General features: G+C 36.0%; 1 protein-coding gene across 3 annotated transcripts in view; it reads left to right on the forward strand.

Moving 5' to 3' along the window:
• The window catches only part of PDE1A (phosphodiesterase 1A), a 190286-nt gene that overhangs the window by 21538 nt on the left and 144633 nt on the right, over window positions 1–24115 (forward strand). The window contains exons 1-2 of one of the 3 annotated variants that reach the window (XM_009676323.2): window positions 12896–13324; window positions 13501–13671. In XM_009676323.2, coding sequence (XP_009674618.1) covers window positions 13568–13671 — 104 coding nt within the window. In that variant the 5' untranslated portion in view covers window positions 12896–13324; window positions 13501–13567. Of the gene's footprint in view, window positions 1–12895; window positions 13325–13500; window positions 13672–24115 lie in introns of those variants that run through there. The other 2 variants (XM_009676324.2, XM_009676321.2) reach the window with 2 other exon arrangements.

Genomic DNA, 24115 nt, shown 5'->3' on the forward strand with positions numbered 1-24115 from the left:
TTAGAAATGATGTTATCAATAACCTATCTTAATCTCTTTAGCCCTCTTTGATCAGTCTCTCAAAAGAAAGGGGAAATTAGAAAAAAAAGTTCATATGATATATAAGAATTTTGTGAATCTTTGCTAATTTTAGCAAGTCTTGAGCAGTTTCCAGCCCCAAAAGCTCTTTCCTTTTCAGAGGACTCATTAGTCAAGTAATTCAGTCAAGTTTTAACTGAATTTGCAAAGATGCCATAGCACGCTTAAGTTCAAAGTGAGCAAAATTTACTCTGAGCACACCATTTGCACAATGTGTGCAAGATTTTAGCATTACTGAAGTTACATAAAGTAGAATTTCTCTGCTGCTAGACCTGTGCACAAGGGATGCTTCTTTTTCTTTTTTCTTTTCTTCTCTGCTGCAGCTCAAAATTTGACCCCAGGGATGGTCTGCTTTTCTGGAGAGTGAGGTGGCAGTATGTACGAAGCTTCTTACCTTTTAGTATAAGCTCTTATTAAATAATTGGTGAGAAGCTGGGTCTGTGGAAAACTACTTTTCGAGTCTATTGAATGGGAGAAGGAATGATATGTCACCCAGCCGGGATGTGACAGACAATGATGTTCCTTAGAGTGCTGTACCTTCAAACAGAGCTGCTCAGATACCTGTCTTCTGAAGCGTTGTGAGGACTGGTGACCTGTATATACAGTAGTCCCAGTGACAGTCTTACTCCTGAACTGTGTGTAATTATAAAATAATAATCTAGTTGTCAGAAAAAGGGAAGTTTGTAATTGAGAAGTTTCAGCTTCCTCCTATAAAAATTTCCTATCGCTATTTTTTTTTTTAAGAACTGCGTTGCATAGCTTTCTTTATTTACTTTCACTATTATACTTCTATTTTCAGAGAATACAGTTCAAACGTTTTTAATATATCTAGTATTTTCAGAAAGTAAATTTGTGTTTCTGTATAAAGTGCAGTCTTCTATTTGTAACTTAGTTGTATAGAAATAGAAAAGCATAATTTCTAAAGTTCTATGCAGAATGCATTGGTGATTCAGAGTGTGAGCTGTATAATGCTCAATGCGAATTTCAGGAACAGAGTTAAATTCTAATACTGCAATAATGAGCTATTATCAGTTTGCCTTTGAGACAGGCTACAGGGGCCAAAGGAGGTTTCCCTGATTCCAGGACCAGGTACAGCAAGTAATTTATGTTCTGTAAAGGTTTATTGGAATGCAAAATGGAATGAAATACAGGATGGAGTACTGAAAAAGACTGAATTATAAGACCATGATAAAAGTCATGGGTGGCTTTTTTTCGTGCCACAAATGAGCAAAGAAAACAATGTCATGATTTCTGAAAATATTAGACAATTCTAATATTAAACAATTTGTGGATAAATTCACAACCCTTGACAGAAGAGGGAAAAAAAACAACCCTGAACTTTGCATGCATAGTAATAGCCTCTGTATTATTTATGTTACTCAAGAAAGTGATTTTGATATCATTTTGATATCTATCTGGAAATGGCGTCTCAGTGCTCAGTAACTGTTGAAAAGGCACAACAAAAAGTTTGTAGTTCTTAGGAGAACTAAAAACAAAACAGAAAATGCTGTTATGCCTCTGTAAATACACACTGTCACATGCTGATTTCTGTGTGAATTCATCTTACCATAATTCAATTAGGATGCTGTAGATCTAGATAAATTATATAGGAGAACAGTAATATGACAAAAATATAAAAGTGACTAAATAGATACAGGTCATCAGTGCTGTAGTTCAAGATGGGCTATTATACAGGAGTATGGAACTGTGAATGGGTTGGAGAATGTGAACAGAAAATAATTACTAATGTTCCCCTAATGCAAGAATTTACAGACATTGTATAGAAGTAGCATGTGTTATGCTTAAAAATGATAGTAATTTTTTTTTCCTAATATATTATTAAAGCTTAGAACTAATTGCTCCAGGGTGTTGTCGAGATCAAAGACTAAATGTTTTAAAGAAAGATTTAGGCAAATTCGTATGGGATGAATATAGCAACAGCCATGAAACATGCTGATCAAATGCAATCTCTGGCTCAAAAAGTTCCTAATTTGGGAAAATGCTAGGGAAGGCTCACTCTGTGCTTACCTAAATTTGTATTTATGTCCTCAATATGTGTAACCTTGGCTGTTTTTGCACAGAGGATATTGGCCTGCACTAATCACATCAAAGGCCTTTATTGTCCTCATATTCCAGAAACTGGGCTTTCTTATTGAACAAAAGGAAAGATATTATCCAGGCTATATGCAGCATTTTAGTAGTCACAGTAATATTCTGGCAGGTGCTTCAATTTAAACTTGAGCTCTCACCATTTAGTGTAAACGTTCATAGGAATTTTAGAGTTGCAGCTCAAATCATGCTTTTATTAAAAGGCTTAGATTAATGACTGTGGCAAATCCTTTCTGTTTTTATCTGTCAAATTTTAATATCTGTACTTAAAAATAGGATCACAGGAAATATTTCCTGTTGTGTAAAATTCTTGCTCCATGACATAGAGGCCAGATCCTTCATAGGACCGCAACCCTAAGGGCACAGAGCCAGCTGCCAGGGACCACCCAGTGCAGAGGATTGTGTCATTGTGTGGCCTCTGTGTTGCAGTGCTTCACTTTTTGTGTCAATGCTAATACGCACAACAGCCTCACAAAGAAATACTCCCTAGGCAAGAAGACCTCAGGGAGAGCAGAACCAGACCTTCTGGAAACAGTAGAATTGTCTGAGTTATATTATTTCTCTCAAGCAAAATTGAAAAGCAGAGCAACTTAGATTACGGATTCATTAAAATCAGTGTGCACTCACTGAAGTTTTGTTCTATACTAAGGGTAAATGGACTACTTCTTGCATGTGTACCTACAAGCTATTTTCATTAAGTTCACTGAGATAATTTAAATTCTTTTAAATTATTTGGACCACTTTAATCAGTGTTTTAAATTACTTTTAGCGTACTAGAAAAGTTTTAAATTGGTTATGTTTGTTGCTGAATAATTAGTGACTTTCCTTCGAGTTTTTGAGGAAGATATATGATTTTGAAGAGGAATTTGGTGCTCGAAGGCACTGCATGTAGTGGAAAATTTTGGTGCTTGGAATAAAAACTTAAATTTCTTAAAATCTTATGTCAGGCTAAGTGTTGCATTGGGACCAGTAACATTTTGTTCATGTCTTTTGGAACCTATAATGAGCGTTGCTGTTCTTGAAATATGACTTACTAAATGTCATATTTCCCTTTAGGCATCTTTCCATAGCAATACAGTAAATACTTTTCATATCCTAATGTACAGTGTTCTTCAAAACGACAGCAAGCAACAAAAAAGGCCACGTCACCATGTGAGGTTCCAATAAAACTACCTGTTCTGTTTGAATAGCAACAGTGCGATTCTTCTTCTACCTATATTGGTAATTGTGTGTTTAACTTAAAATATGACCCTAGTTTAGCATATTGGGATTTTCAGAGCATATAACTATGATTCTTTTATCAGAGGAAAAACCAAAATGTCAGGTTTAAATTCCATTTCAGGTATCTCCTTTCTGACTGAGTCAGAAATAGTCAGAATAGTCAGATATCTGTTCTAATTTTCAATCACTCAGGCATCAAATGCTATACTGGAAAATGATTAACATGATTAAAATGCTTGAAGTAGTTCTAAAGTAACGATCCTATTTTTGCTGAATTTTTTTACACATTCACTCATGCTATTAATTTTAAACAAGAAAAGGCTTATCGTCTACCTTTTACACAACTTTATTAAAATTCACCGAAATAAGCTGATTGAGCCCACCAATGTTTGAACCTATCAAACATGATACTTTTGCTAGCTAGTACTTTTAAAAAAAAAATCACTTTTGCATGAATTTAATCTTTCTGATGAACAAATTAAGTTACTTCCCAGAAAACAACTATGACAACACAGAAAAATAGAACCGTTTGGGAGCTCAACAGGGACACTCAGGCTGACAAACACTGAAAACTGTAAAATTGTTTCAGTCTTGTTAAAAAAAAAAAAACAACCTTTTGTTGGATATTTGAACAATTCTTTTTTTCAGTTTATCAACAAGTTCATGTAATGATTGGAACATAATCTGTAGGTACAAACATGAGGAATGTAATGCACTACAATGAGAGAGTGCTTAAGGTAAGAGGTGCAAAAAATGAAAATTGCATTACTGAAGGAACTATAATTGGTGGAAATGAGGTGCGAATTTTTAGCAAAAAAATTACCAGAACTTGGAATAATCTAGAGACAAGTTGTATTCTTTATTACTATAATTTATTACTGTAATCTTTAACATAAAAATTTAGTGTTTTGCAAAGATAAATTATAGTTCAACTATACTGTTGCTCCTGAAAGTGATGTGGAATTAGTCAAAATAGGGTACTAATGTGCCAAGTATTTAGCAATATGTCTGAGTAGATGAAACTATACTCTTTTTAGACCACAAAACATGCACATATTTTCATTACTTTCAGTAGATACTGATTTCAGTAGATATTTTCATTTTAAGTGAAGTTCAAAGTGTTATTTGTTGCTTGTCTCTAGAATGCTAGATTAAGAGCATGAATATTTTTAAAAACACTTTCTCCCTTTATAAGGAAATGGCTGGATCTTATTAACGGAAAAGAAAATCTGAGTTTACTAATCATGAGAATTCTCCTGTGAGTAGCTGAGTGTTCTTGTGCTTATAATGTGCTATCCCATTGCTTCTCTGTGGGATCCCTCTGCCATCTCTTTTTTCATAGGATATATTTGAATATCTTAGCCCAAAACTAATTAAAACACCTATTTTCTAAATCAAGATTAAAAACACTTAAATAGAAAAGATACAAGGAGCCATCTACATTTCTGATAGATTTGTCTGTCCTTTTTGTAAGCTTTAGTGAAAAAGAATCCATTATCACCCTGGGTATCCAGCTCTAGTGTTTAACTATCATAATTAGAGATTATTTCTTAATTTTTTTAAGCCTGAATTGTTTGGTACAAATTAAAGTGGTTACTACTTCTACAACCCTGACTAAACCTCGAGAACCTTGAATTTTTTAGTTATCATCCATTATATAAAAGAAAAAAAATTACATCTAACAAAAATCTTTTAATTTCTTGACTGTGCAATACAGTTCTTTCATCCTTTCTTTATACCATGTCTTTGGACAAATCCTGAAATCATTCGCTTCTGGACTTCAATTTGCTCACACTGCTAAAGTTTGATGCCTAAAACTGAACACGAGTATATCTAAAGTGTATTTTGCATATACTTGTTTATATCCTGAAATTAGCAGTAGGGTTGCCTTGCTGATATGCCGAAGGAGCAGGAAGAGGTGGAGTCTGCGAAGCTGGCCTTGTTAGACCTGCCACAAATGCTTCCACTCTCTTCACTTCTGTGAAAGGATGAACCCATGCTTGCTTTGCAGTCAGTCTGTGTTCTATTTCAAGAGAAACCACCTGCCTGTTTTATTGAAGATTTTTGAATATAATAAACTGAATTCACTTCTCCAGATGCCAGAGAACGCTAACTTGACATAGGTTCAGTCCAAATTAACCTCCAGACATTTTTTTGTCGTTCTAAAGATTTACAACTATGTAAATATGACAGCAATGGCCAGAAATTACACGGATGGTGATTAATACCACCAGGAAGCACATTCAAGGAAATGGCAGCCTAGATTATCACGATAAAAAAAGCATACAAACAGAAGAAAAATAAGCCCCCAAAAGGATCCTAATGAACTGAGATGAATTGCGTTGCTCTTTCTTCCTTTACACTTTTTTAAATCTTTTTTCTTTTGTTTTATCTTATCTTTATCCCATCAATCCCTAGTGCAACTTCACCAGTCATAGCAAAGGTTAGGCATGGATTTTAGCAGTTGTACAAAGAGAATGGGTAAGAAAAGAGATGGAGTAATGATATTTTTCAGTTCCCACTCTATCCAGCAGTAGGATATATCTGTGACAGTGGAATAATGTCAGCTGCAAAAACACTTTAACGCAAACAGTCTGTGGTAGAGGAGTTCTAGCTATTCTTAAGGTAGAAAAAGCTCTGCTGGTTGTATGACCTATGGAAGATGTCAACTTTTTGTTAATGTATTGTTCCGTCAGTTATGTATTGGAATTAAGTTCAGTTCAATTTCTCTTCTGGCCTCATTTTTTAACTTGCAAATGGGAGGAATTTTCCTGGCCCCTATTAAGGTCATTCTTTCAACATATATTTATTTTCAAGTTGCTCAAGGGTTAATAATGGACAAATTAAGAAAGCAGGACAATTATGCCTTTAGAATTTGTCAATCTAAGCAATCTAATATTTAAGAAAGACATAGACATTTTATTTTAAAATATATCATTTTAGTTGTCTTTTGACTTGAATTCACATATATTTCTCTTTTAATTTTCCTTTGGAAAATACACGTGAAGACATTTATACCAAATCATGGATTGATATGAAAAAATTTGACAGATAGATTTTGCCAGCATGGCTTTCCATTTTCCCGAAATTTTACCTTTACACTTTGGTTGAACTTCCATATTCCAGTGGTATTAAATATGTTCAAGTGATACTAAACAGCTGACTGTCAGCTGAGTTTTGCTCTTGTCATTAATCTTTTTGCATGCTAGACTGTTGAACTAATTTTTAAATGTGCTGCCAGTTTTTACCATCACTTTAATACTCCACTCATCTTTTAAGATGTTTAAAAGCCAAAGACTGGAATCCATCTTACTGGAATTAAGGTTAAAATGCAGAATATGTTAAGAACTGGCCCTTCTGATTTCAGCAGCACTTAAATTTCAAGTGATGTAACAAGTTCCTGAAGTGCAATGGTTCTGAAAAGACTCATTCTTTTGAAAAGAAATTACAGATGATATTGTGCATACTCCAGCACAGTCACATGTACTTAATCAATGTTCCATACAATTCTCTTCTCTTTCACACTGACTTATAGAGAATATTAATTCTGTACAGTTTAAATTTTTTGAAAATTAAGGTTGCATTTGCCAGTTTTCTCTAATTCCTTACATGTTTCTGTCATAGTTTTTACACTGTATAGCACATTACTCAGGCACTTCTTTAAAGTTCTGTGGTGATTTAATTCCATTATTTGCAATGCAACACAAATGAAAATAGCTCCATAGGGATAAGAAGCCTATTTCAGTCTCTTGTGATAAAATATTCCTTAATGCTTTGAGGTGAACAAAAGACATGTTTTCCTAAAAGACATGTTTTCCTCTCAAAAGTAAGAGATGTCACTACAATAATTTGTAATGTCTTTTATGAAAAAAACCTTATATCTAAGTAGCTAAATAAAAAACAGTCCACAAAAGTATCTTTGAATTTGGTATCAACAAAAATATTGGGCAATCTTTCTTCCAGCTTGCCCTGCTCACCTGCTTGCTCTTGTCTGTTGCCACTTTCCCTTTGTTATTTTGTCTTACTACTTTGATTATCTGTGTAAGAGCAGAACTGTAATGGTCTCTGCTGCGTTCTTTTATATATTGTATGTCTTTTGATTTCCTTGTATATCCCTCTGATTTGAACAAAACTCATGTGTTTGAGTCTCCTTGAAGTCTGCAACATTGGTGAATAGCCTTGCTGTTCTGGAGTGTCATTTTCTTCGGTTCTAAGATGTAGCGTACTCATTACAGCTAGATCAAGAGTCTGTACTCTGAGAGACAATAGAAATTTTTGAAGTGGAATGGGATTTCATATTATATGAGAATGAATTGGTGTAAATACACTGAATGTTGTTAAAGAAGTTTTTACTCTAATTTTTTGTTAAGATTATTTTGGCAGTGTGATGGTACTTAAAAAGAAAGTAGCACTTTGTGGCTCTTTAAAGCTACCAAAGCAGGATGTACAGGCTTTAGAGTAAATTAAATTAATCCTGTAGTGTACCTGGATTATATGTAACTGGAAAATATATTTATCATAGAATAGTCAGAGATAAATCAGGTCTTAGTAAGGCCTTAATAAATCAGGTCTTAATAAAACTTAATTCTGTTGTTAACATATTCTGACTTGAATTGCTGCATGGATGGATGGAAAATAGGTGACCTGCTTATAGTCTTTAATGCTTTTATCAGTTTCCTCTCCTGACATAGCAATAGGCAGGTTATCACTCACTAATTTTAGAGCACAAAAAGCATGCTAAATGGATTAAACAATTTAATGACATTCATCAAGGTAATAATCATCCCTATTTGTGTGAGTATTTGCAGGGAGAGAACTCAAATCTGGAAAATGTGCAGAACATACATACAAAATGAAAAGGAACACAGTTGTAGGAAAATGTAGTAGAGTTTTTGCAAACCAGTGACATTACTTATACTTTGGGACATGTAAAGAGCCTCAGATAAAACAAAGTCTTGCTTTCTTGTATTTTGGCGAGAGAGGGGTGGTTGTTCTCTTTGGAAAATGCCAAATGCAGCTAGAAACTGATACAGCAATAGCGAAGAATTTCAGTCCTTTTTTTCTGATAAATATTTTGTATCTCTGGAATTTCGTTCTCTGCTTTAAGTATGTATAAATGAAAAAGTGGTGAGGAGGGAAGACAAATCATGGTTTCTTCAAAGGGAGACACATCAGCCCATAATGTACAAGTAAATTCAGCTTCAGCTGCTTTATCTTGTCACAGAGGAGGGACACTGAGGACTAGGAAGGAAGTATTGGAAGAGCATGGTGTGCTAATATACATTTCTGCATGCTTATTTCCCCTTCCCTTTTACTTTTGATGTGAAAATTGTAAAGCATTTTTTCTGAATTTAGAAAACTAGGAGTCTGAAATGGTGTAAAGTCTAATGACATTGGCTGGCCTTTCAAATGAGGCAGTACTTACCCGCAGTTGCAGTTATACGCAGGCCCAATGAAAACTGGAAAAACATAGATAAGGAGCAACAATGGGAACAGATATCAAAGAGCTGGTCAATTCTGTGTCACAAAATCTTTAACAAATAGTAGATTCTGATATGCTTTATTTCAAGAGAAGTTTCTGGGCTTGCTGGAGGAAATTGCATTGAAAGCAATTGTATTATGCAAGTGATCATAGTTGGTATTCAGAAAGCTAACTGGTGACTTGATAAAGTTACAAACACCCTTGGTGTTTAAAAAGTGTTAAGTAGAAAGTGGAGTACTAAATTTGTACATTTTGCAGCTTTTCAAATAAGCAACAGTTCAATAATGTGTATAGGTCAAAATATATGATCGCAACATCTAAGAATTATGCTTGTAGCAGAAAGCATTCCTGTTGTACAAAAAGAAAAAATGCTGTCTAGTAACAAAAGTATACAGTTTGTTTTCCAGTGAAGTGGGAAACACTGGTGGATATTCAGTGGGATAGTTCTAGTCCACAATATTAGCAGTAAAACCTGGTCATGCATTTTCTGCTACAGGGCTTGGCTGTCACGGTGCCGAACTGTGTTCCACCCAGCAAATAACTGCAGTGCCTTACCTGCTTAAAATTAGGCGTGTGTTAGCCCTTGCTCGATCAGAGCCAGGGCACTTGGCATGGATACCTAATACATGCTGCAACTAGTTAAAAGAAATTTATCTGGTTTTTGTGTTTTTTTTCCTGATGTTTTCAAAGTTCCTAATTGGTTCATGGCTCTTCTGCAGTTCCACCATAGGGAAGCTTGTGTTGTCAGGTTTGAAAGGATGAGTATTATTATGAAAAATCATCCTGCAGGCCTCTTGTTACTTCCTTTTTCTGCATTAGTCTTGAATTACATGTTTTGAAGATAATTTCAGACAAAGCAGAATGTTTAATTTCCCCTCAGGAGCAAAGGATTTATTTAAAATCAAGCTCTATTTCTCCTCACCACAAGTTGCACTTGCCCTTTTTCCTGTTTCCCTAGCCAATGTGTTAGTGGTCTAGCTGCAGAATTTTCCCTGTTTTAAGGTAGGAAGATATTTTCATTGTAACTATGTGATTTTTGGCATAATTGTAAATGTCTTTTATTATTCAATACTGAAAAGTCAACCTGATTTCTTTACTATTGGATGTACTTTAAAATGAAATGATTTCTTTGCATATAATATTGATAGTTTTTCTTACAGAAGGGAAGCATTTCTGGTTAAAAGGGAAAGGGGTTAGGCTACATTACCATTTAGTGTAGCTTCGTATCTGAGGATTAAGTAGTATTGGGGCCTTTTTCACCCTCATTTTAAGGGTGAAAAAAATAATTATTCTTATTTTAGTGTTCATTTTAATCCAGAAATTTTAAGCTGAACTTAAAAAAAAAAAAAAAAAACCCTATAGGCAAAGGGCAAAAACATTATATTTTTTTAGGAGGAAATGGACTCTAATAACAGTTTGTTGGGACCATAACACAAATCCTGGATTGGCCAGGGCAAAATAGGAAAGCAGAACAAGAACAGGAAGCGGCCACAGAAAAACTATTTAGGATAATTTATCGTTTGAGGCACCATCTTTCTGATTAATGTCAGTTCCTACAGCAACTGCTCATTGTTCAGTATTCTGGATCTTCATTAGACCGGTTTGTACCACAAGCACACAGACATGTATTTCTGAGCAAGTCAGATCGGCCGTCATTCCTTCCCAGATCACCTCATTGTCACACAGCGGCAGTAATTAGTGGTTGTCCATTATTGCAGCAGCAAATTACTGATGTTTCTGCCCCATGACAGTTCTTGCAGCCAGTAAGGTGTTGGCCTCAGCCTCCGGGCCTTCCTTCCTTCTGGGTGGGAAGAGAGGTGCAGAGAAGATGCTACTTTATTCATCGAAGCTAAAGGGAGAGAAGAGTCCTTCCTTTCTCCACATCTCCATCAAGATTTCATTGCTCACTTTTCCAAGATAGTACTGTAACTAAAATCTTTATTTCAATCTATGGTTTGTTTCTCTCTCCCTGGGGGCACACACAGCACTTTCTCTGGCTACCTGCTTGATTTTTGAATGCCTTATCTATCAGTTTTTGTATGTTCCCTGTTGTTGTTCTCATATTCAGTGACACATTTTCATCATTCAGGGTCATATCTGGTGGTTTACTGTTTTGGCCCTCAAGAAAAACTTTTGGGGAGGCTTTTGCTGAAGCCTACAGAGGTATTCTGTTGGAGGGATTTCTGTTTTTTCAGCAATGTGGTCCCACAAGGAACCCTTTGTACTATTTTTCTTCAGGGAGTTTTGGTGAAATTAGCAGGTATATCTCAATTCACAATGATATTGTTTTGGCTGTTGTTCCTTCCTCCCTACCTGAAGGGTATTAACTACTGCTAATATTTCTTTCCAGTAAACCAAAGCAATATGTTTTCACTTATTTCCTTGTGGGGGAGAGAGAACAGCTTACACGTGCCACTATTTTTCCCTTGTAGAATTGGGCAAGAGCAGGGAATACTTTATGAGAAAAAAATAGACCCTTAAAAATTCCCCTCTGTCCCTGGAGGTTTATGTGGTTTATATTAATACTTTTTGGTTTTGGTTTTTTTTGCATTGGTTCAGATGTCTGGTAGTTAAAAGGCAGGGAAGAAACCAGATTAGTATGTGAGCTTCTCATTAGTTATTCCATGGAAGGATATTTATACTGCTTCTAACAAGCTGTAGTGGGATTCCATGCATAACAGCACTGGGAAGTTTGGAAGTTCCTGAGCAGTTCCTCACTGAAGTCTGAAAGATACTACTGTCTTCTTTATCTGAAGAAGTGCATTGCAGTTTTTGAGAAAACAGCTATTTGTATCTTTTCACCATTATCTTATGATGCTCTTTGAAAATTACAAATGACGTGGCTCATCTAGTGACTATTTTTTCAAATATTGCTGGTGAAATGTATGGGTCTGATTCCTATATGTCTGAGTCAGGAATAATTCTGTGAAATTCAGTGAAATAATACCAGTTTAGAATTATGCATATGTTAAAACCATAGAAATAAATGAAATGTACCATTTAATTATCTGATTGAAATCGGTGAGATTAGGCATGTCTAATGCAGTTTTATAACTCCCATAGGGGATATTTTAAATCTATACCATAAACGGAAAAGTATCTTAGCAGAAGAAAATTAATTAGAAAATTCTGAGGAGTGTTAGGATTATTTAAAAGCAGCAAATCTCTTTTTATTTTTCTGTGTGAGCCTGAGCACCTAACGATATTGCCCATTTCTGCCAATTGCGTCAGAGGGAGACCTCTCATCATCTCACATCTTCATAAAATTTAACACAGCTAACGCTATCTAATTAAAGTCATACTGAGATATGCATCTCACCCTTAAGCTCCTTGCAGTCAGCATCCAAGGAGACGTTTTTCACCATTTCGTCATGGATCTAAAGCCCCTTTTCTTGGCTGGCAGTGACAGCAGTAACTGGCAAGGCTTGGATATATTTACTCCTGTTTGGCACACCTCTCTTGCCTGGCTTCTTGTACAGCTCTTACCCTGATTGAAACAAACACGATCACTAAGATAAGTTTGTGGTATACTTGATTACTTGGCTGCTGCTTCAGAAATGAAGATTGTTACTGACTCACAAATGGAGACAGGCGCTATTCAAAGTCCAGGAGGAGCTCTGCAAACTCAAGTCAATGGCTGAGGAAGCAATGAAATCCTCTCCAAAAAGCAATTTTGACTGTGCAACTAGGTGCTTAGGCCTGTGCTTGAAAGACTGAGCTGACAATCTGCGCACAGCTGGCATACCACTTAGTCCTCAACCCTTTTACCGTTTGCATGCGCTTAATTGTTTTGGCAGACATAAGCGGTTCAGCATCAGATTTTGACACATGCATGCTGTCAAAAGGATTCCCAGAGGATTCACTGAGCAGGCTGTCTTGCAGCTGCTGCATTTCCCACCAGTTAAATTGACAGTTACCTACTGCGTGGAGTTGCTAGGAGAAGGTGAATAGTCATCATTACAGCATATTCCTCCAATAACAACCTGTAGAGCTCTCTGATTCCTCTTCTGCAGGGATTTATGCATGACTTCAGTACTGACTTAGCATTTGTTCAGTCGTATTGTTACTGAGAGGCTGGTTGATATTTATTCATTAAGAATCATTTCAGGATCAACTAAAGAAATGAAAGCTGTGGCATTTAAACATGCACTCTTTTTGTAGGGTGATGTGGCTGATACTGGCTTCTACCATCTGCTTTCCTTTTGCAGCCTGTTTCTCCAACCTGCATAGCAGAAACCAGCCTTTCTTTCCTTCTGGATTGTTAGAGCCACTCACATTTCTCCTGCATAGCAATGAATTCTAGTCCGTTTTAAGGAATCTTTTGTGCTTCTGTGTATACTCCTACAACAGACAAAGTGTATGAGAAAGGAGCTTCAGCAGTCAGTCGGTTAGTAGTATAGTAGCAGGCTCACATGGATGGATTAGACTCGTGAGGTCAGAGAAGCTGTTTGTACTGCTCTGTGCTTGTGTGTGTGTGAGGGAAGAGTGGATTTGTCTGTCAAAGTGAATAGCACTTCAGGCAGAATCTTCCCTCAGCTGTTGTAATTCTGATATGTTCTGATATGAGAGCTGCTACTGTGTAACATGCGTGGATCTTCTGCCATTTGTAGTGGACTGCAGAATGCTTTTACCTGCTGCTGAGCCTGACTGTGACTGTATCGCTGTAGGACAATAACCATGGGGGCTCGAGCTACGGACACAACACGGGAACTGGAAAGCACCTCTATAAAGTATCAAATAGGAGGACATGCAGAAAAAATGTGGCAACGGCTCAAAGGAATGTGAGTAGATTCTCTCCTTGGCTTTTGTTCTTTTCCTTGGGAAAGATCATTTTAATCTGTTTGTTAAAATGACTAATTAGCAAACGAGAGAGTTATCTCTAAGCAGTGATTAGTGTTTGCTGTCACAATACCAATATATCTCTACGATATATGATGATACCTAGATTAATGTTCGTTGCTGTATAAGGCTTAATCACTTCATTTGAAAGACATAGGAGTAGTGAGAGCTGTTATCCGTATTCAAATGCAGGTAAGTCCTTTCAGGTTAACACTGTCTTAGCTCTGATATGATTTTGTGAATGTTATCTTCATAATCAGCATCTCTGGAGCTGTTTCATTATTCCTGTCAATATATGTAGGTAAGTGTATTATTGCAGTTCCAGAGAAGATAGAAATACTTTCTTAAATACTTTGGAGAGTGCAAGTGAAGAAGTCTATGTTAAAAGATGCTTAGCTAGCAAAAGGATGCAATATCTCTGTTTTTGTAAAGCATTTTGGTGCTTAACAATACTAAAAAATCATTAAAGGACCATTTGAAGGAGCCATCATTATGCACCTGCTGTGTGTAATTCACTCCATTCAAATGAAATTTTCAGTGTAGACTTCTGGTTTAAATGTAACTAAACTGCAACTTGTCAGAGATAAAGTCCATCAAACCAATGTGTTCTAAAACCCTCACGCTTCAATATCTCCTTTCAAATATTTGGGTTTTTTTTTTTTTTTTTTTTGCTCTGAAAGCTGATATCAGGATGTTACAAATGAATAAACACATTACGTTTGTTGCTTTGGAAGCAAGGAAATAATTATTTTAGCTGGAGAGTTTTGAAATGCTGAGTTTCAAAAGGTATGCTACATAGTAGTGCATCAGCCGTAGAAGGAGAATGTTTAATTGAAATCTATGGGTAACCCACAGCACTTAGAGGATTAGATGCATTGGCTATGGCAACATCTGCTTCCCCTGTGCATTGGATAGAAATTCAAGCAGGTTGTGGGAAACAAAGTCTCTGCCATCTGCTTTCTTTCAAGGGAAAGTTGGTTTGCTTCAGTGAAAAGTCACTTTTAAGTTGTGGTCAGGGGTTTATAAGAACTTATCTGTGATATGCCTTTGAATCTTACTCTGAATCCTATTGTCACTCTATTTAAGTTTATGCACTTGGGGAACCATGTTGCCCCTGGAAACCTCAACCTCAAGTGTACCCAATGGAGCAAATAGTTTCATCATTTCCTGCTGCCACACATCTTGCTGCTTGAGTTTCCACAATCAGAGACCTCCATCAGTTTGTGCTGACTTCCGTTAGTGTAGGGTCTAAGCTGCTGCTTTTGTTTACTTTTAAAGTTCCCTATTACTACTAGCCTCTTAGGTTGAAAAGTTGCCTCTGACTACTGAGTGGAATTGTTTCATTATACAAACTAACGTAAATAACTAAGCAATAATGAAACTCAGTGCAACAGCTTCATGAAATAAGGGTCACACCTTTAGGAGTAGTTAAAGCAATAGTTGGAGTTTATGGTTTATTAAAATCAAATGGAGCTGAAGTGTTTGAAAATTGTAGACCCTTATCTTTCACAAGTTGGTGCCATGACAGTTGTCACTGCAGGACAAGGTAGGGCTACTTAAAAGAAGTAGCTCTGTTATTGGATAAGTGCTAAGCTGACTATTTCTCAGTTTTTCCAATGATTCCCTCACTCAGTAGTTAATATGAAATTAAATAAAATCACTGACTAGTCAATATTCTGAATATTGTATGGGGAAAGTTCATCTTACACTCAATTTGTCGTGTAAGCATCAGTCATTAAGGAAAAGAATTTATTCTGCTGATGTAGAGGTATGAAAGTAGAAATATGTATGTGGTACTATGTGGTAAGGGAGAGAGACAGATGTAGGACTGTCACAGATAATCTCATTTGAGGAAGAATTCTTTTATAAATTGCCAGTCAGGAGAACTGGTTCATCTTGGGGAAGGGACCTGTTAAGGAAACTGAGCATGTGGAAAGCCAAATTACACCTATATAGTAATATATCTGCATTGTACACAAGATGTGAATTGTAGAGCTGAATCTGTTCTTGCTTATAGAGTCCACAGGCCTACATAATCTTTACGAATGTATACATGTGACCTCAATACGATTTTATTGTATTTTGCTGAGTGAGAGTGCTGATTGTCCACTTACAAGCTGGTCATTACTTCTGAAAGAACATTGAATTTCTTTTAGATAACTATCTGGATAGTATTTAAAAGCTGCCTAGTAGGTTCTTACTTAAAACAAGCTTTTATTTTCTGTTAGCATTTCAGCTTTTAGCATACTAGATGTATTTGTCTGTAGAGTTCCATATACGTTTAACCTCAAATGACTTGGGTTTTTTTGCTTTGTTTTGTTCTGCTTTGTTTTGTTCTTTGTCCCTCTGATGTTATAATCAAGCTCTGCCTTCTGTATAGCAACCCCAAATCCAGCTCCATTATCTTTACATTGAAACAGCAGCAATGCTGCAAACAAGAGTTTCTCTAGCAAATAAGAAGAGATTAATTTGAAATTAATAACTTGATCCTTGGCATTAGTGCTGAGTTTATTGACCCCTGCACATAAAAACACCAGCTCATTGAAGCAGGACTTGAAGGATAAGTTGTGTATGTTTTTGTCTTGACATGAGTTTCTGTTCTTCGAATTCAGGCCGCGAGCTTCTACAGTGTTTGTACTTCAGGGAAAAGACCAAAAATAAATAACAAATGACAGCAAAATAACTCTTACAATAATATTTTCTTTCTAGCTCTTCTTATACAAAAGAGTAAAGGCAAAAACCACTCAAGCCACTGCTGGAGTTCACGGTGCCCGAGTGAACGGGAGTGCTGCACAAGGTCCACTTAAAAAGGACTCTCGTCACTCATCCTGGGCACATGGCTCCTCCTGAGACCGTTTAATGTCACTGACTGCGCTTATTTTCCCATAGCTTTTCATTATCTTTCAGTTAGGATCGTACTGTGAAGAGCAACTAAGCCTCCAGCTTAAATGTATTTCAGTATCAGCAGGCCTGGAAGACCTCGGGGAATTTCTTTTCAGATGCTGTTGGGAGTGGTAGTAACCTCTGAGACAGAAACAGCTTCTTTAAAACACTTTGATTCAGAACCTGGAGAACCAGATTTAAAGCAGAGCTCTGTATGCTCACTGGCCTAACAGTGTTTGGTATTCCCCTTAATCTCTAGATAGATTTGGCTTAACCATGGGAAATGGTGTGTACTGTGTTTACAGTGTGGCTGTCTGTGACTTTACTGAATGCTGCCCACAGAACAGGCTGACCCTTACCTTACCTTTTTTTTTGCAAGTAGGCATCTTCTTTGCAAATATCTTCTTTTATCTCCACCACTGCAGAATCTAGTGTAGGGAGTGAGTTCCGTATCTGAGATGTGAACTATCGTTGACAAAATAACTTGCTTTTCATAGATACGATATGTGTATTTGCTCTCTTTGTTGATTCAGCTAGAATTGTCTCTAAGAGGCTAGCAAATCTCTGAGTGGAAAAAAATTAAACCCAAACTCCCCAAATCTGGGGGGTTGAGTTCACATCCAGTTAAAATAATTACTTTATATAATTGTTACTGATTTAAAAAGAGAATGTGTGTCACTTTCATCACTGTCCTAAAATTAATTTATGCTAACTTGGATGACAAAAAGGGTTTAGGAAAAAGCATAGGCTTCTTCTTTCCTTACCTTCTTTCCCTTCCTTTTCCTGCTCCCTCAAAATACTAGACCCCCATTTCTGCAGCATTTCTGCAGGAGGGACACTCTAAACTATTTTAGACACTAAAAGACTGACTGGCCTAGACCCAGTTCATTGATCCTGCAATGCTGCAGTGAAAAATATCAATTATTGCATGTGTACAAGTATCCTAGAGGCAAAAAGGATCCCTAGTTACTGATATGGGAAAGCACAAGCAGCCTCCTCGGTGTTGATATTAGTACCAATTGCAGAGATACTTTTCTATTTAGACTTGACAGAAACCGTCAAGGAAGGTAGAGAAATGCATTCCTCCACTCTTACTGAATTATCAGAAGAGAGAATGCTTTTAAATGCATTAAATGGAGTCACAGATCAGCAGTCTAGTAGGTCTAAAAAGGACTAGTTAGGGAACCTTACCAGCCATCCCTTCATCAGGTTCTCAGTGGTGGAAAAGCTGTAGGACAGTTTGCAGAACCATTTACAATGAAGAGGTCTTTCCCTGCTTTTTCTAAGTTCCTTGTTTACATTATAGTTTATACTGTATTTGGGATTTATGTTTGCTTATTGTCCTTTTCTGTATGCTCATCTTGCCTGATTGACGGAAATTAAGAAAAGGTTAACTGAAGAGATGACTACCATTATCAAAATACAACCTTGTGTGATACAAAGGTGTGTAAATTTATAAGTACTGAACAATCAAAGACGGGAATAAAGACAGACTTAGAGATGGATAACTGTGATAAAAAGTAGTGAAAAAGAAATTATCACATCCTGGCAGCTACATTAGGAACTCTTTAAGTTGTTTTTTCCTGATATGTTGCCTATTTTTAAGTTTTCTTAATGTGAAAGGTTTTCTTGAAGGAAAATCATAAGCTCTTATAGAAATTCATGTCAGAGCTAAGTTTAAATTGAATTTAAGTAAAATTAAAGCTATTATCTGTCAAGTATAATTCCAGAAATTCTCTGAAGAGAAAAATGAAATATAACGATTTACCTGTTGGTTGATATGTGTCCCATTAGTTCTATCATTACACTAAGAAATGTTCTATTAGAAATTTTGAACTACTACTCTGGATTTCTGAAATCTCAAATGTGTTTCTGTTGCCAGGTAGTCAAGAAAGATGATTTATACTGAAAATTTTGTAATCTAAATGTGTATCTAATCGATATGTACAATATGATAAATGTTATAATTTTCAGTAACTATAGAAATTTTAGCCATATAATTTTAGATACTTAACCTAGCATTAGCAATTTAGAGAACTCTCTGATCCAATCATATTAGAATAATATTTTTATTTTGCTGTTAATAAGGTATTTCACCTATTGTTAGGTATAAGAGGCACAGAATTATTTTTTGATTTCATGCTTAGTTTTGCTGCAATTCCTGGTACATATGCCATGATAGTGATTTTGATGAATTACAGCAAATGGTAATCCTGCAATGTACAGTGGGTAGGTGAATTGCTGTACATGTAGAAAGCTCTGCTGCAAGTGCTTGTAAATTGAAGGAGTGATGCGCAAGTCATAATTTGCCTATGACGCCCCTAAGAGCAGCAAGGGTGTGCCTGTACGTGTCTCACGGTCTCATATTATATAATATTTAAGTCCACCAATTCTAGGCCATCAGAAGTATACACGCATACACCCTTCACATATGTTTCCAATTAAAGTTAAATATTTTAATTCAGAATATTGCAAAGAAAATTAAAGATAATATTTTATAAGACAGACTACTTAGCTGCAATTAAATGGACTCTCAAATTTCTGTCCTCTGTATTTCTGTTTAGACTTTTGTCTCTACTTATGCTACATCAAACACTTTTAACATTTCCTAAAAGATGCTGTCTTTGGTTATTTAACTCACATCTATTCAGTTCTGATCTCTGCCTAGGAAGATATTGCATATAATTCACTGCAGAAATAATTACTTTCCTCCTATTTTGAACCCCTGCCAGCTACTTCCCTTGTATGCCCTGCAGACCAACCAATTATTTTAAGCATTCTTCCAAAAACATCGTTCTCCAATTTATTTGATACACAGGCAAGCCTACCACAAAACGGTTGTCCATTTCCCAAAGCCCTTAGTCAAAAACTCAAGAGTTTGCACTGCCCTCTCACATATAACTTCCAGCTTTTGCTCTACCTCCACAAAATGAAGTCAAAATACCTGGATAAGCAAAAGCCTTTAATCTTGCTAATGCATTATGGTGGCTTACTTTACTCATTCTCTGGTGACAGCAGATGTTTGGAAGGTTTTGGTTTTTTTGCTTCTCCGTTCCTGCCTTCCTATACCATTTCATTAAGTATTTCAAATCATCAATGCAATTTTTGGAACTTGTTAAATATGGCCCTATAGAAAAGAACTACAGTGGGAGTCCAAACTGAATATAAACTCAATCCTTTGATTTTACTAAAGAGAAAGAAAACTGAGCAGTTGTGGCTAAAATAAGAGAGAAAATTGCACTCTGCTGTGGTTAAGGGAAGCTGAACAGAAAATGATTACAAAGTAATCAATTATGAAGTAATTATAAAGTAACTGACAACAAAGTGAATCAAGTTTCACCCTGGGTAAAGCTTAACAGCCAAACAGTGCTGCAGTCTGAACAAGCAACCCTTCTCCCAACCTCTCTTTTCTCTCAGAAAACTGCTTAGGCGTAATTGTAAATTACTAAAGGCATTAAATATCCCTTAAAGAGTGCAGCTGATTGCAGAGTAGGATGTGGCTTAAACGGAAGGCGCACGTTCTCTGCATACATATATGCAGAGAATAGATGCATATATATATTCAAGGAATAGTGGATTTAAAGGAGTATGGGACTTATGCCTAAAAGTTTTCTTGATACTGACTGTTGGCCAATAGGTGAAATTTCATATGTATAAGTCAAATACTGTTGCATAGCTTGTTGCATTTGTTCCTCTGGATTCTGCTAGAAAAGTGGTTTCCATACTGGTCCTCGGTGAACTGTGGGAGTTTGTTGGCTGCAGGGTCCACAAAAAGATGACCTTTTTCAGCAGCTGTGATGGATTATGCTGTTCTCCATGATTCATTCTTGCCTCCCAACTCTTGCTGTTGCCTCCATGCTATGTTTCTTAGCTATTCTAGTATGACTCGCTGTGAGGCCGTGCAGGGAATTCTTCTGGGTTTAAAAATAACCCAGTCATGTCTTTTTTTGACCTCTACTGATGACTTTTAACTTGAACCACTTCCACTTAACTTCCTTGATTTGAGTCCTTGTGCATTTTGACACATATTTGCATCCTTACAATGGAATAAGCAGTCCAGGCATGGGAATATCTGATGGTAAAGTGAAAGAAAGCAGTCCTGCTTGAGCTGATGCAGTTCTCCAACCAAACCATCACAGTCTTAAATCACTCATAATTTAAGTCTAGAATTTTGCAATACAGTAAATCCTACCTTAGGGTATCTAATATTAGGTCAAAAATGTGATAGAAAGTGTTGATCCAGAATGAACTTGTGCTAGTTAAAATTTATTCCAGTATTTGTGAAAGGTTAACTGTACACTAGCAGATTTTATGAAGATCAAGTATTGTCTGTCCACACCATTCTAGCTTTGTGATGCATCTGATAACATCTGTTCCCCTGTAGTCATAAAAGCTGGCCTAAAAGAAGTCCAGTATAAACATCTATGTTGTGTACTTTGGCTAATTCAATACAATAGTAATCACATATTTGTACCTCAACTGGATCAGTTAAATACTGCTAGGTAATGTATAACTAAGTCAAGAACTGTGACCTAAAATTCCCTATGCTTATTGTTTACCTTTGCTGCCTAAAGTTCCATGCCACCACTGGCAATATCTGCAAACTGAAAAAGATGAATATTGCTACACCAGAATTTTGATTCTTCTTGACCAGAATGCTCTCAGAGCGAATACTCATTAGCTGAAATAGCTTTGTTTATGGTCTACACAATGAAACTGGATCGTCATGAGGTTTGATATAGGCTCTTAGAATGAGTAACAGAAGTATTGCACAGATCTGAGTCAGTGTAATAAAATGAAAAAAAAATAAAAAAAGTATTCCACAATGTAAATGCATAAACAATGGCTCCATTCCTGAAAAACTTTTAGGAATCAACAAACATAAACAAATAGATGAGAAAAGGCAACTCTCACTTATCTGCAGGACGGCAAATACTGTAAAGCTTACGGTAGCTCAAACTAAAGATAATTAGAGAAAGACAAAAGTGGATATTTTGTTTTTTATTGTTTTGTTCTAAATCTTAACTAATCAATACTTGTTTCTTGTTAAAGAAAAATAAAACACTTAATTTTCCTGAAGATTTTAGATGGGATTATAAATTCTATAAAATCTAATTTTATATCTACCTATAAAAATGGAAGTAACAGACATGACACAGGAGTAGGCCAGTGAGCTTCTCTATATGACAATTTAGACAAAAACACCTGATTTTAGGCCTTCCAGAGAAGCTAGTACATCTTTAAATACCTACTGGAGAGTAAAAAATGAGAGAGAGAGAAATGCATTACAGGCTTTTTTTTTTCAGAACAATTGATTCCACAAATATACCTCTACTGAAAACTAAAAAAGCCAACAAACTGGAAAAAGAAATTTAGAAAAGAAGAGAAGGAAATGTGCTTTTGTTCAAGTCTTTCTCACCGATCTTATTTTTACTGCATGATGGCATAAACAAATGCTTCTAATCATGGTAATTCAATATTTTTGCCTAGTTTTGTTGCTGTTTGTTTAAGGAGTTTTTCAGCCTTGGAGGATTTATTATGTCTAGTAAGACCTGTTCAATTAGAGCAGTAGCAACTTTCCAAGCGTAATGCACATATTTGATGCAGTGTTACTTAGCAGGGAGAGATCTAAAGGAGGATGTTTGTCTATGCAAGTGCTTATACTCCATTATCTTTGACACTGGCTGCCATTTATTTGACCCAACCCTTTTGCAGACTTTTGGCGCCCCCAGGAAAACAAGTAGCCTCTATAAATATTATGCTGACATTTAACTGTTGCGAATTTCTCTGCTAAATAGTGTGTTTGGAGGCAGTTAAATTTGAATAGTTCACAGTTAGTGTAATTTATGCCAGAAAGACACTAAGGAACAGACTACTAAAGAATAGTTACTTTCTTTTGTTCATATACAGTACTGGACTATTGTTCTCCCTGTGCAAATTGAAATGAAATACTTTTTTTTTTCTGCCGTGTTCTCTGCAGAACTTACTGAAGAATCAGTGTCTAACAGCAGCCTTACCTGCAGTTAGGTGTATTGTTTTGAATAGTTTCTTTCTTTATTTGTAGTTTGTCACACTTCTTGGATATTTTTAGTAGCTTTTTTTTTTTTCATTTTTAATTAAAGCCTGATGAAGGTTTGTTTTTTTTTCCTTTTTACTGAGAATTGTTATTAATATCACTTATATCCTAAACCAGAATACTTTCAATTAAGGTAATTGAGAGGCCTGCTTGACAGAAATGCCGAACGTGCTAGACTCTCACAGATTTCAGCTGGAGCTGCAAATGGTCATCCTTTTGGAGAGTCCCTTTTTATCATGAGCATATTATTTTCTAATGCACAAGCAACTCCACTGCAAAAAACATTATCTCATTTATACTGATTTCCATTACGGTGGGCTGGAATACAGATTTCCTGTTTGGAAGAAAATTAAATATATTAAAAACACCTTGAAACAGGCTACCAAAACTAAATTCTCAGAAGAATGAGTATTCTGAAATTTCTTTTAAAGCATTTGAATCAACATCTCCTTCTGACTTCTTCCATTTCCAAGACCATAAACAGAGGTGGCAATAAACTGATTGTTTGAAAACTAGTGGTTCTAGCGTCCCTGTGCTGCCAAGGATGACCTGAGAGCCCAGCTTTGAGCGACCCAGTGGGCTAGCTGCCTATAATCAGGAAAGCTCTGGGATAGAAATAATTTTATGAGCAAAAATTTTGTAAGCTGTGCACAAAACCTGAAATTTTCCATCAGAGAAAAAGTCTAATTAGAAAATTATTGACCTACTCTGAGTTTATTCTTTTCAGCTTAACTAGAAAGGTGTAGAAGGTCTTAAATTTTATGAGTAATTAGGAATTAGATGCCTCTCTCTAACAGAAAACTGTATGTTTTCTGTTGAGTATGTACTCATAGTCATACTGTTAAGTATGACAGAAATTTTTCTCTGATCACATTATGTTCATTATTCAGTAATTTGGAATATATAAGTCTCAATGGCTACTAAGACACCTTCCCTAACCGTGGCATTAGTTAGAAAGAAATGAGGTTTAAAAGGTAATCTATAACAGCCAATGGCAGTGCGATGAAGACGTAATGGCCTTTTCCCTGCTATACACTGCTGTGACAAAGAAATTCTTTCTGTTTGAGTGTTATACCCCTCTTGAGCAGACATTATTAATCTTTATTTTAAATAACTGGAACAAAAGAGAGGCTATAAATTAATTTACCTGTGACTATTTTGTGTATGTGTGTATCTAGATCTTTAAGAACGTTTTATAGACAAATACTTTTTTTTCTCTGCAAAGCTTGGCTTGGTTACAAGTCAAGTTAATAATAAGCAGAAACTTTTGTCTTAACCTCCAAATGTAGTGCATGCATTGTGGGCTTTTCACAGTGCCATATTATTTCTGTTTCACTGGAAAGTGTTGAGCCCTACCTTCCCATTGCCCCTCTGAAGACTCCTCAAAACTGTGTAACTGTTTTTTTTTCTTTTTTAATTGAATGAAA

Source organism: Struthio camelus, chromosome 6 (assembly GCF_040807025.1).
Source record: "Struthio camelus isolate bStrCam1 chromosome 6, bStrCam1.hap1, whole genome shotgun sequence".
In the NCBI taxonomy this organism is placed as follows: Eukaryota; Metazoa; Chordata; class Aves; order Struthioniformes; family Struthionidae; genus Struthio; species Struthio camelus.